Source organism: Centroberyx affinis, unplaced genomic scaffold (genome assembly GCF_046629955.1).
Source record: "Centroberyx affinis isolate AG114_WGS23_722 - 3 ecotype Tasmania unplaced genomic scaffold, CSIRO-AGI_Caff_v1 ptg002311l_1, whole genome shotgun sequence".
Lineage (NCBI taxonomy): Eukaryota > Metazoa > Chordata > Actinopteri > Beryciformes > Berycidae > Centroberyx > Centroberyx affinis.
The window spans coordinates 175,940-189,116 of NW_027280583.1; the positions used below are offsets into that span (position 1 = coordinate 175,940).

The 13,177-nt window shown below is 44.9% G+C and overlaps 1 protein-coding gene across 1 annotated transcript in view; it reads left to right on the forward strand.

Moving 5' to 3' along the window:
• Positions 1–295: 295 nt before the first annotated feature.
• The window catches only part of LOC139655595 (DENN domain-containing protein 5B-like), a gene marked incomplete at its 3' end in the record, with an annotated part of 42,931 nt that continues 30,049 nt past the window's right edge, over positions 296–13,177 (forward strand). Inside the window, exon 1 of the mRNA XM_071533036.1 lies at positions 296–586. Coding sequence (XP_071389137.1) covers positions 478–586 — 109 coding nt within the window. The remainder of the gene's footprint in view (positions 587–13,177) is intronic.

Here is a 13,177-nt window from a genome sequence, read left to right on the forward strand (position 1 = left end):
GCTTCAAAGTCATGTTCAAAGTTAGAGCTGATGGCTGGAGCTAACCGTTTTTTGTCACTGCTAAGATTTATAACAACAAAATAACACCAAATTGACATAATTCAGTCAGCGCCACAGATTGAATGAACGACTGGATTTGAATGTCCCGCCCTGCCAAGCAAGCGACTCCTCCGAGATCCACCGAGGCGAGGCGCACACACCGCTTTCCCCTCAGTCCCGTCAGTGTGTCCGGGCCGCGCTGACGAGCTGTACTTCGGTCCGCCGCCACGACTCACCGACAACAAACTATCACCGTAAACAGCATTCAAAAGCGACTCCGCTGCACCCTGAACCTGTTTCTTTACAGCCAGGCACCGGTCAAAGAGAACTGTTTCCCGAAGTCGAGTGTGGGGTTTTTTTTCTCCCCAATTTCTCCTTTCTCTGGAGATGTGTGGCTCGGAGAACTAGGAGCGGACAGCGCTGCACACCGAAGCCGGGATGAGTGGGAGCTCTGCGGGGTCCGGCGCGGCGCCCTGCCGCTTCGCCCACTACTTTGTTATATGCGGGATAGACACAGAAACTGGACTGGAACCGGACGAGTTAGCCGGTATGATCATTCTGCTTGTTATTTTTTAATTTGTTCTATGTGTTTACATGAAAAAACAACAGTATAACTTCTCTTCTTCTGGGTCTGACAATACGACCCTTATGAAAAAGAACGATAGCAATTCTATAATAGCTTTTAAGAGGGACATTGTAGCCTACACATATCACAGCAAAACAAATAGCCTACATGGATATTATAGTGATATATTGGGATACAAAGCAAGCAAAGTCACTATTGAGTACCACGCACTATAAGTCTCTTTAGGAATAATGGTAGGAGAAAAAATACAATAAAGTACAATAAGGTCACTAAAAACTCACTATTGAGTGCCATAGACACTAGCTCCTATAGGAATATTATTGTGATTTTCCATTAGGGGAGCAGTATAAAAGCAGGTTCCTTGTTAACAAAATCCACTTAGGTTCTTTGATGCAACTGCGAACAGTTATATAAATATAAATAACGGGTCAAAGGATGCAGCAGCAAGACAAGATTGTTTACATTCCTGGAGAGTCTCAGCAGTAGGCTTCCACTGGCCAAATGGACTGGTATGCGTTATGTTTCATCAAATGTAAATGGGCTTCTTCAAACAGTGACAAAGCACTAGTATCTTTTATAAATGTGATAATCTAATCAAATTGCCTGCATGAGGGATCTAAACCCATCAAAATGGAACTTCACAGACCTTTGTAATATTTTCAGTGTTCCCCAAACAAAAATATCTATAGCATTCCTATGGGGATTTACATTGTGTGTGGTTGAGCCTGCTGTAATGCTGTTTTTTTCTCCAGTGGTATCACTATGATATTCCTATATGGGCTAATAGTTTTGCTGTCCTATTAGTGTAGATTTGAGGGAGAAGGATGAACCACTTCACCCCCCCCCCCACACACACACACGCATAATTATTTCACACATACACATATTTTTTACTCACTGTGTTGAGTTTTACTGAGGCACGTTTGTGATTAGCCTCTTAACTTTAAAAATGGAGCCCTTCTAGTTGTTTGAATTTCCTTTCAGCCGCAAATTAGACTGCCATGTTTCATATTTCATTTCATATTTGATTGTTTGCCCTTCAGATCAGGGGTTCGTTTTAACAGCGTGTTGCTGCATTTCACATTGATTAATAATTCTCTGCACTCTCTCATACCTGAATACTTTTCTCATGTTAATTTGTGTATTTTGTTTCAATCTTGCTGAAATAGACTGCTGCTATGCCCACAGTATGTCACTGTGATTTGCTCCAGAGTGTGAAATGAAACCTGCACCTTTTGATGATTATAATATCCTTCTAAATTTTATTATAGGATTACTATTGTTCTTATTCATAGCAGTCATATCTTCAGCTGATGTGGGACTCAAGCACACACACACTTTGCGTAGTTTCCAGGCCCGGGTCAAATCGCCTCAGTTGTCCTTCACTGACTTGCTGAGCAAAGTGCATCGTCCCTTCAGCACAAAGCAGAGCCAACAAACCACCCCACCACACACACACACACACACACACACACACACACACACACCACCAGCTCCCCAGCCTCAGATTCAGGCCGGGTTGTGGCACCAGTCAGCGGAGTTGTGGCGTGTTTACAGTTTGGTCCGCAGCCAGTTCCCACTCCATTACACAGACACGTTCATGCATAGCTGAGTTACTCTCTTCCCAAGCGCTATAAAGCCCATTCATAATAATACCGGTGTGGAACGGGTGTCACTTGGACACAATTTACATTTTTTGGAAGTGTTTTCTTTTTGGAAGTGTTTTCAACAACACAGAGGGTAGCACACTGTGTTACTGAGTTATTGCATCACATTCTTATTGGTAACACATGTCTATGTAGCAGAGTGTCTGGGCCAAAGTTCATAATACTGAGTGTGTGTGTGTGTGTGTGACCAAAGTGAGCTGTGATTGCTCGTTTTCAGCTCTATAAAGCTTCTGACTCTTTAAAGCAAGTGGACTCTTGTTCAAAAAATGTACCAGTAGCAAGATACAGCTCTCTCAGAGGGGCGGTAGGGTTTTGTTCGATCAAAGAGGGAATGTTGGTGTATGTGTGTGTGTGTGTGAGAGAGAGAGAGAGTGTTTGTCCGCGTGTGTGTGTGTGTGTTCCTGTTGCCCTTGGGCTGTAGCGAGTCTCTGAGGTGACTGTGATAAGCATCCACCATGCTGAGTCCATATGCCCCGCTGTCTGCTCCCCTCACACCGCTCACCCCAACTCACAAGCATCTGGTGTGTGTGTGTGTGTGCTGTGCTTTGTGGTTTAACTGGGGCACAGGTTAACAGTGAGGGTGAAGGGGTTGAGCCATCAGCTGTTTTTGGGGAGAACAAAGCTGGTATTCAGTTACAGACAGAGCTGGCAGTGATTGATATATCTAATCCCTATAATGTGCACTAACGTTGTGTTTAAGCTTATCAAAAAATAGGACAGAGGATGGACTGTTGATGATGTCATTATTGTTGTAATTGATGAGATCATACGGAGTGACACATCTCCTCCCCAGACACGATTAGCTGATTATATGGGTCAGATTGCGATGCCGCCACCTGTGAAAATGACAACTCCATTGTTTTTCTCTGTCATGCACAAGTCAGCGTTTTTGCTTGTATTATTCGAGCTGAGAAATGTTTTCTTTGCTGTTGTTGATGTGTGACTGGAAGGAGATGGACCCAACATCCATCCAAAGACCCATTAGCACTGTGGTTCCCAAACCTTTTCATGACAAGGACCCCCGAATTCACTTTAGACCACAGACCCTCATTTCATAAAGGTTTTGTTAACCCAGTGATCCCCAATCTGAGAATGTTTTTGCTGTCTGTACTGTAGGAGTGGAGATAACAGTGGCAGCTTCTGCTCTGATTAGTCAATCTTATACATTCTCTCATTGTACAAACTTCTGCTGAATGAACTAACAGCAAAATTAAACTAATTCTCATTTTACGTGGGACCCTGTTGCCCCCCTGATGGAATCCCGATCCTCTCTGGACCCCAGTTTGGGAACAACTCCATTAGCAGAGCATTATGGCCCCTTCCCCCTCATTCATATCAGAAGCTGCCCATCCCCATGACTTTGTCATCTGCCTCAATGTGCCCCCACCCTGCTATTGGAGATCATTTACAATTCAGATCAGGCCTATTGCCGTCCTCCTCCCCCATGAGGCTCCGTCATCCGGACGACACTAACGCTGCCATGATTGATATCAACATGTTGTCGCCGCGCTCCATAAAGCTCGGAGCACCAGGCCAGCATCTCAGCCCCCCACACCCACATATTCATGTATCTTGGCGTTGGAAGCAGCCTTGATTGCGGTGACCCACATAAGGCAGTGTGGTTCATGCCTTTGCTTATTTTAGACTGTGATTCCCCTCCTCCCCTCTCTTTGTGTGGCAGCGGCCCTATTTCCCCAGGCCCATTGTTGTAGTCAGAGAGCCAGACTTCCTGTAGACCGGCCTGGGGCTCCAGCATGGTTGACTGTCTTGGGTCGGGGGGGGGGGGGGTGGCTCACTAGTGGCTGACATCTCTACTGTTGTCTCTGTGTGTGAGTCTACTCTCATAACTGTGAGAGTATATTTAACTCTCGTTTTTTTGTCTTTTCCTTATCTCCCCCCCTTAAGGATTCTCAACTCTCTTTGGTCCAGGCTCGAATGCTCATTAGCCTGTTTAGTTCCTCCCAAAAATAGTGACTCTGTCAGTCCAGACATCTCCCTCATAACTTGTCAGTGACTCTCAGCGGTATAAATACACCCTGGCTGGGTGAACAGAGCCTCCAAAATAGTTCTGGTCTAAGAGAAGTGCCGCACCTCGTGTTTGTGCTCTGCATTCTAACACCAGATGCATTCTGGGTCGGCGGGCATTGCGGAGCTGAAAGGTGAGCGGGGGAGCTATTTTCGGGACGGTGATGTTGGCATGCCAGTTGTGGATGGCGATATTAGGTCAGTGTCGCTTCCTCGTGAGTCGCATACCCCTTCACCCTCTTCTGCCCTGCTGGAGGGGTGACAAGTGTTCGGCCAGCATGGAAGGAACATGTAACTTTCGCTGTTACACCAGTTGCATACCAGGCGTGATTTCACAAGGCGAACGGCTAACCTCCATTCATTGTCTGTGATGTGACAACAAAAGCTGAAAAAGTTTAATATTATACTAATGAGCAGGATTGCTTTCAGGCAAAAATCTGGTTCTTAGATCTCCCAGTAATTACGTTTTTGTTCCTAGTTCCACTTTGTCTTTGAATTGAAAATTTAGGAAAGAATGATTATGGTTGTGTTGGGATTTCCTGAATTATATGACCCATCTCTGTCAGCTTATAGATCTTGACAACATACAACATGGAGGAAAGTGGCAAAGATTGTTGGCCTTCCTGGTGTATAATGTTACCTCAAGTAGCCTAAAATATTTTAGCTGCTAACGTTAGCTTTGGCAGGCTAAAAATTAGCAATGTTGGCTCACTAGTGTGTTGTCAAGATTTCTATAAACTGACAGAGATGGGTCATATAATTCGGGAAATCCCAACACAACCATAATCATCCCATCACAACCAAATAGTTGTGGCCACTTTGCTGGCTAGCTCACGAGAGTAAAGCATAGCTTCAAGATTACTTTTCCCATTCCTATGATAATGGATTATATTTGGGCAAAATTTAATTAATAAAATTATAAAATACAAAACAAATAGTGATACTTGACTCAAGAACACATCCAGTGAAATGCCCTCAAGTGTTGACTTTTGATAGAGAAAATTGATGCAAAGTGGTCATGCTTGGACACATATACCTGTACACACACACACACACACACACACACTGTTGAGGTTCTGAAAATGTTCTTCTGAAAACAACAGATGATCAACAGATGCCTAGTTTCAACTCTCAGTACCCAGCCTCCAGTCTGCCAGGTGTTCATCTCCCTTGGTAATTCATGTCCTTTTGAAAAGACAAGAGTGAGAACGCTTTCCCCGTCTTCCTCGGCTCCAGCAGCAGCAGACCTTCTCCTCCTCCTCCTCTTCTTCCTCCGTCTCTTATCCTTTCATGTCCCGTCTGCGTCTCCTCCTTTCGCACCTCCGACTCCTCACACCTGTGTGTCACCCTCGGCTCTCCCACAGCAGCACTCCCCTGCTTCAGTCACAGTCACACTGAATCACAGGCTGTTCTCTCACTGTGCTATCCCTGCCAACAGGTTAGTCATCGGTGTATAACCCAAAGGACTTGGATGGAAGCTTAATTTCACCTTGGGGAGAACTGGCTGGGCTTGGTTAGAAAGCACAGGGATTAGACTAGAACCACATCCGTTTCCTACCAGGTGCCAATTAGGCACCCGCTTGGATAGTCGCTACGCTTGTAAAGATTCCCAGTGTCTCTACAAGTTTGAACGCGTCTGTCTCAAGGTGAATGTCTTTCATGGCAGACACTTTTCAGGTTTTAAAGCTGCAGATTTGCATGTAGAAACAAACAAAATGACAAAGTGGGGCTGCAGTAGGGAAGAGTGTCCCGTCCCCTCTAGTTGAGATGCTGTAGATTCCGTCTATTTGGCCAAATTAAATTCTGGTGTGTGGTGTGGACACTTCTCCACCCACAGGAAATTATGAATTGAAACTTAAGATTTAAATACAAACTGTCTCCTGAACAGCAGTGAGCAGCGCTCTGTCTAGAGAATGCTGGACTCACCAACGTTGGATCTTTTGTCTCTCTTGTAAATTAAAAAGTGCTTGGTATACATGATTTCTGTGTATTGAAGTTCAAATTTCTCACACATCCGGAGCCTCCAACATGCAAAGTTGCCTAGTGCTGCTTTAAATATGACCAGACTACAGAGAGGTGTGTAGGACGAGGCTGAGGTGGGAGCGTCCGCCGACTACAGGAGGTGACAAAGGGATTTCAGCAGCTAAAGCTCCTCTCTGGCCCGGGCCATCTGCCCACACAGGAGCCAGCCTGCAAGGCAGTCAGCACAAAGGCTGGATGCTAATGCTGCCGACTGACGTATGCTAATGATGACAGAGGCTAACAACACTGACGCACGCCCCTGTTGACTTATGCAAATGACATTATGCTAAGGTAACGGAGAGGTGGTAGTGTATGGCACATATAGATGCTAATGGCTCATTAAGGGAAATGGCCAATCTCTTGTTTGCGCATTATGAACGGACAGATAAAGGGTTATGCTAATAGAAGACCTCCTACTCAACTGTTTTTTTTTTTAACAGTAGAGGATGAATTAAATTATCTCCTGTTTACCTCCATCTCAGTTGATGGCAATAGACTCTCTCTCTCTCTCCCTGTCTCTGTCTCTCTCCCTCTCTCTCTCTCCCTCTCTCTCTCTTTCTCCCTCCCTCTCTCTCATTCTCTCCTTCGCAACTGCTTTTTGTTCCAGAGGATTAATTGAATTATCTCCTGTTTGCTTCTGTCTCAGTCTCTGGCATATGTATCTCTCTCTCTCTCCCTGTCTGTCTTTCTCGCTCTCTCTCTCTCTCTCTCGCTCTCCCACTCTCTTTCTCTTTCATGGGTGATCAGTCCCCTCCTCCGCTCTTCTCCTGCAGTGATTTCCTCCGTGTCTCTCTGTGTTTTCTGTCCTGCGCTCGTTGCCTCGCGTTCAGTAAGCAGGCCCTGTTAGCCTGGCCGGGCTGCTGTACTGTTGGCTCTGTTAAGCCTGTTAGAGTAATCCATTCAGACAGTTCCTCCAGGCTACACTGAACACATCGCTGTAATGTAACACATGGCCAGGCCTCACCACTGTCTCCTCTCCACATGCACACACACACTAGACACACACATCCATGCACATAACCACGACTCCGCTCTCTGTCCTCCTCAACACTCGGCCAGCGGCATCCAGCACTCTCTTCTCCCCCTCTAAAAAAAGCTCTCACTATAGGCCAGCTTGTTTATGCTTCTCTGGTGTTTTGCCCTCACTGAACTAGTGACAAAACACTAAGAGGAGGAAACGGTTCCCCTTAACTAGACTTAAAGTTGTAAGATGCAACCTTTTTTGACACAAAAATACCAATAAATATATAGGATATTATATACGTTATCTGTCTGTGTCTGTCTGTGAGCCTGTGTGTACATGCCTAAATCCCCCTGTTGGCCTGAAATTGTTTTTTGAACGCTGTCTGGGACGTTTTTGAGCGTGGAGAGTCAGCTGAGTTGTGGCTAACAAGGTGAGGCTAGTAACCACAGCAACAATGGCGGAAAAGGCAGTAAGAAACAAACGGACAGTGAAGCTAAACTTGCAGCAGCAGATAAGACCCGTTTAAAAACACTGGTGAAGATTGGCGTTGCTTTTCTTTTCATTGCAGTTTGGCTGCGTTTGCCTCATAAACGCCTGTGGTGGCTTTATGGATGCCGGTTACTTAAGGCCAAATGCTGTTTCAAAGTAGACAGCTCATCAAGATGTTGGGGCGTGAACTTGCCCAGCTGATGGGGGGAGGAGGGCGGGGCTAATGATAGGCCGCGTTGCCTCAAGTGCATATTGTAGCTTTAAGTTGAAGGCCTTGACAGAGCGCTGAACTTGCCTGTGCGCCTGAAAAGATGTTCAGTGTCAGGGATGCGCTGTCACATCCCGTTCTCATACAGTCTATGAGAGGCCGCCATGTGCTGCCAGTCAAAGTTCAGAGGTCAGAGCACGGAGCAGCAGTGACTGGTAATGATGGATTATCTGCCTCTGGGAGTCAGCAGGACCTGAAAACCCCCAGAGGATTCTGCTAGCTGTTGCTGACTGGCTGGATCCCACTGCCAAGCCCTCTGCGAATGCCTCTCCGGCTCTCCCAGCAAAGCGAGCAGTTGATCCCGGGAGGCGTGAGCAGCCATTTCACAGCCCCTCCTTCTGGCTGACCTCTGACCCTGAGCCCCATATGTTCTCTCTCTCTGTGGGAGAGTGGGGGGGACAAAAGAAATGGAGGGGGAGAGCTTGGGTGTTGTTGTTTTGGTTTGGAGTGGGGCTGATGTTGGTCATGGCTGGACATGACTGTGGAAAGTCTCGCTCAACATTTTCTTGGTCCTTTATTTGCGTAACCTCAGTATGCTGTATTTCATGTGGTTTACAGATTGATCTGATATGATAATGATGCAAGGTTTTGAGTCTTTGTGATTCTGCAAATTGAAAGTGCTTTGTTTCCACAGAATTAACAGATGTCACACTTTCATGCTCAACAGAGGCTATCTGTGTCAAATGACTGAGTAGGATAAGCCATGAGAGGTAGTATTGTGTAAATCAGTTATGTAAACCATCCCATAGTTTCCCTGAGGTAAAACCTCTAAATGTCATGTCATGTCTTCCAGGCACTCATGGGGATATATGAAAATGTCACTGATATTTCCCTCATTCCGCACATTGTTTTCAGTGTAATTCTGTAGCCGTACTATGGACATTTTCTGCATTCATATAGGGGAAGGAAAAAGGACCTGTCTTAGGGAGTTGCAGGACCATGCAGGACTGATACTGGGCTTTCTATGGGTCTACAGCATCAGGAGCCTTTGGATTTCCACTGTAATACTAACTTAGCAGGTTTGGTCCCTGTTAGTCTGGAAGAGAAATATGCACATGATGAATATCCTTTATGAGAAACCTTTGAAAGTGGGCCAGTAACGTTTCACCAGCATACCGAACCGACGTGAGGACAAAGTATAAAGGAAAAAGCATAAAATACTGTGCTATGAGTACAGCATGGTACGCTAACACAGTGGTTCTCAACCTTTTTTGGCTTGTGACTCCTAAAACAAAGCCACATGATTTTCACTTTTCAGGTTGCTTCATTTGATTATCAGAGGAGGCTTAGAGGCTGAAAACTATTCAGTATTTCACAAGAATAAAAAGCAGAAAGAAAGAAATCACAGAAAATTCAGAAAAATAGGCATGATAATAAATTTGTATTGTAGAAATGGAAATTTTTTTTCCCTATCCCATAAATCATCTCACGACCCGCTAAAATGATCTCGCAACCCACTGGGAGGTCCCGACCCCCAGGTAGAGAACCACCGCACTGAAAAGAAAGAAAAAGAAAGTAAATGTAAAAGTCAATCCATTAAGTTCTCTTCCTCTTTGAAAGCAAGACAGGAACAAGCATGTGAATGTCATGTCAGCATAAAGTGCTCATTTCCTATGTCCTTGCACATGGACTTCTGGCAATTCTGCGATGCAACAACAAATCATACATATCGCACATCACTTCCACACAGTAACCTTGGCAACGTATTGAAAAGCAGCGGTACATGCGGCAGAACGGTCGCCCATTATCTGGAATTCTTTGAGGCACCAAGGTCAGTTGCCTGGAGAGTAAAAGGACATCATGGCCTTTCTCTCTCACTTCTTCCTCTTCACTGAACAATGGCGTTCAGGCCCAGTAAACAGCAGAAGACAGGCGTACTCTATTCACTTTCCTTCACAATGGACCCAGTACTCTCAGAGCTTTATTATAGCAACAGCACCCAAGAGAGCCATTATGGGTTTTTTTCTGTGATTATGGGTATGACGTAGGGCTGAACTTTGAAATAAAAAATTGAAATCGCAATATGAACTTCTGCAATTTTCAAATCGCGTAGGCTGCAATTACGCTGATTGCTTAAAAGTGGAAAGTGGAAAAGTGGAAATGGATTTTTGAACAAGGTGTTCTAGAGCTGCAGGTAATCTCTGGTTCATGAATCAAATATAATATTAGTGAAAACCATTCATCATGCTCAAACTCAGTAAATCCTGCACACTGACATTCATTTTTTTTTTCAACAAAATCACTTTTCTTTAGACAATTTTAAAGTTCTAAAAAAAACGCATCACGGGAAAAACGTATGATGATATGAATCTGTTTAAATCGCAATTGCAATATTCTGTCTAATAATTGCAATTTGATTTTTTTGTCAATATCGTTCACCCCTAGTTGTAGAGTACATAAAGCGTGAACCATGTCCCAGCATGGTGAGGTAGTTCTTGTGTCGCTATCCCCTTATACCTGTCCCGCCCGAGCCGCTGCTAGTGCTCCTCTGGGTGCAAAGATCGACCAGTGTTGTTTCGGTTGCTTTGTTTACCCTGGGAAATCAATAGTAGTTATGTAGTGGTAAGGTACACCCAGTGCTTTGTGTGTGTGTGTGTGTGTGTGTGTGTACACTCTGTCTGAGCTGTGCCCTGGGCCAAGCTGCACCACGGGTGACGGTGACTGGCATTTCGCACTCCAAATGTGGAGCAAGAGCTGAAGGCTAGAGAGAGAGAGAGAGAGAGAGAGATGGTGGAAAAAAGGTGAAGTGTGGCAAATAGAAATCTGACTTTTTAATTTAAAACAAGTGAAAACTTCATGCTCATAAAGAAGCAGTTGAAATGAAGAATGGCTGTGAGGAAATGTTAAAACAGCTGGACCTATTCCCCCACAGTTGAAGTGGCTGTGATTTAATGAGTACACATTCATTTCCATTGATTGCGGGACGTAATGCCACAATATAATACCTCATGAGTCCCTGGTGACTTTTTGCATCAGCACAAACGAACCTCATCACTGTAACAACGTGGAGCACGGTGTTATGTCAGGCACGCCGTAAATCTCCTTACATAACCGAGCTAGGCTTCACAGCGGTAACTAAGGCCCCTTATGACAGATTACAGCCGCCGTGACACAGGGGCGCTGGTGCCTACTGACAGGCCATCGCCTCACTGTGGAGATACGCTGGCCACACACACACACACACACACACACAGGCTACACACTCTGGACACAGGATTACGTTGCATAAACACAACCAGAGCATTTTAGAGATGAAATGTATTTATTTATTACATAATTGCGGTACAGCACCCAGACTATTTAATTGAAAAGAGTTGCTGGGACGTCGCGATGCTTGACAGACATGCAAACTCTGTACGGGACAGGCCAATTCCCATCCCCAGATCTGTCTGACAGGTTTAATTTATATAGGCTCAACCCATATTGCTCTTTCTGATTCCGGTGAAAATCTATTTGGCCACTCTATACATATGTGACAGTTCTTGAATTCGGAGGCTCGATCGGGGCCAGACTGAGCTACTGTTGCTCTCCAGGCCAGAAATGGGCAGACAGAGCTATGCAATGACCACAAACTGCCACTAACCAGCACCAACAACAACAAGAGCAGAAGCAGCAACCTTCAACTCCTAGATGTGAAAAGAACATTCCAGAGTAACTATTCACTCTGGAAACCACAGAGTGTATCCGGTATTCAGGAACTGCAAAGGTATTTTGAGTTGCTGTGGTGAATCTGCATTGAGACAGTTCCTACTGGATGTACAGTATGATGTAGAGGGGAAAGGAATTTTTTGTGTGTTAAGAGACATTTGGTTGACTCATATCGACTTCGTTCTAGAAGGGAAAGAAGAACTGTGCGTGTGTGTGTGTGTGTGTGTGTGTGCATAGTTTTGCTGGCTGATCATGTCGACTTTGATCTCTTACTGATTGAGTTCCAACTCATCTGGTGACCTGTGCCACTTTGTGATAAGGCTTGGTAAACAATGCATGACTGCAATCAGATAAGCTAGTCAATCTCATTCTCTCTCTCTCTCTCTCTCTCTCTCTCTCTCTCTCTCTCTCTCTCTCTCTTTCTCTCTCTCTCTCTCTCTCTCTCTCTCTCTCTCTCTCTCTCTCTCTCTCTCTCTCTCTCTCTCTCTCTCTCTCTCTCTCTCTCTGTTTTCTTTCTAAACTGCAGTGATGAATTGAATTATCTCCTGTTTGCCTCTGTCTTGGTCTCTGGCGTCCTTTCTCTACATCTCTCTGTCTGTCTTTCATTCTTGCATCTTCTCCCCTCCCCCCCTCCCTATTTTTTTTCTCTTTTGCCACATTTTCACCACCCCTCCCCGGCAATTCTTACCCATAATTTCTACATCCTTTACGACTGCACAGGACAGTGGATATTGTGAATCAAACCAGCGATGTGTGTAATGAAGCCACCGAGCCCTGACCCCCTCTGCTGCGGCAGAAATATCCAAGACTGAGGATCCCCAGGCCATCTTTAGATGCCCGGCAGAGGCTAAGGGCTCCCAGGAGGCCTTCAGACACACGGCAGTGATACAGAGCCGGAATAAGAGGCAACGCTGGCAGCCATAAACATCCAAAAGTCTAACCTTAGGGTAACTGATGTGAAGGGAGATACTGATGGTGTGCTTGGCTGTGAAAGACTGGAATGTGCAGACAATTGCATGTTTTACCTTTCTATTATGTTAACTGTGTTTAAAAGGCTGCATTGTGTTGAGAATAAAAATCAGTCATTGTCTTTTCTTACTGAATTTTTTCAATATGAATTGCGATACTTATGGACACAGCTATAGAATTACTTCGAAAAATGGGGGGGGGGGGCAGCGAGAGGCAACTGTTTTTATTTTGAAGACTTTAAAAATCTACAGTCTCTCAAGACGGTTGTGTTTTCACATAGAAATCTTGCCTAGTGCAGCTTTAAAGTTAACCCTATTGCTTTGGCGTCACAGTTTGTGGAGGAGGGAGTATTACTGACCTCCTGAACTTGTTTACACACAGATGGGTTATTTATTGTGTCGGATTAAGATGTGTTCCTTTTAAACAGCATTAAAACTGAGAGTTTTACAAAATGGGGAGGAGCGAGGGGAGATGGAGGGGGAGATGAAGAGAAAACAAGA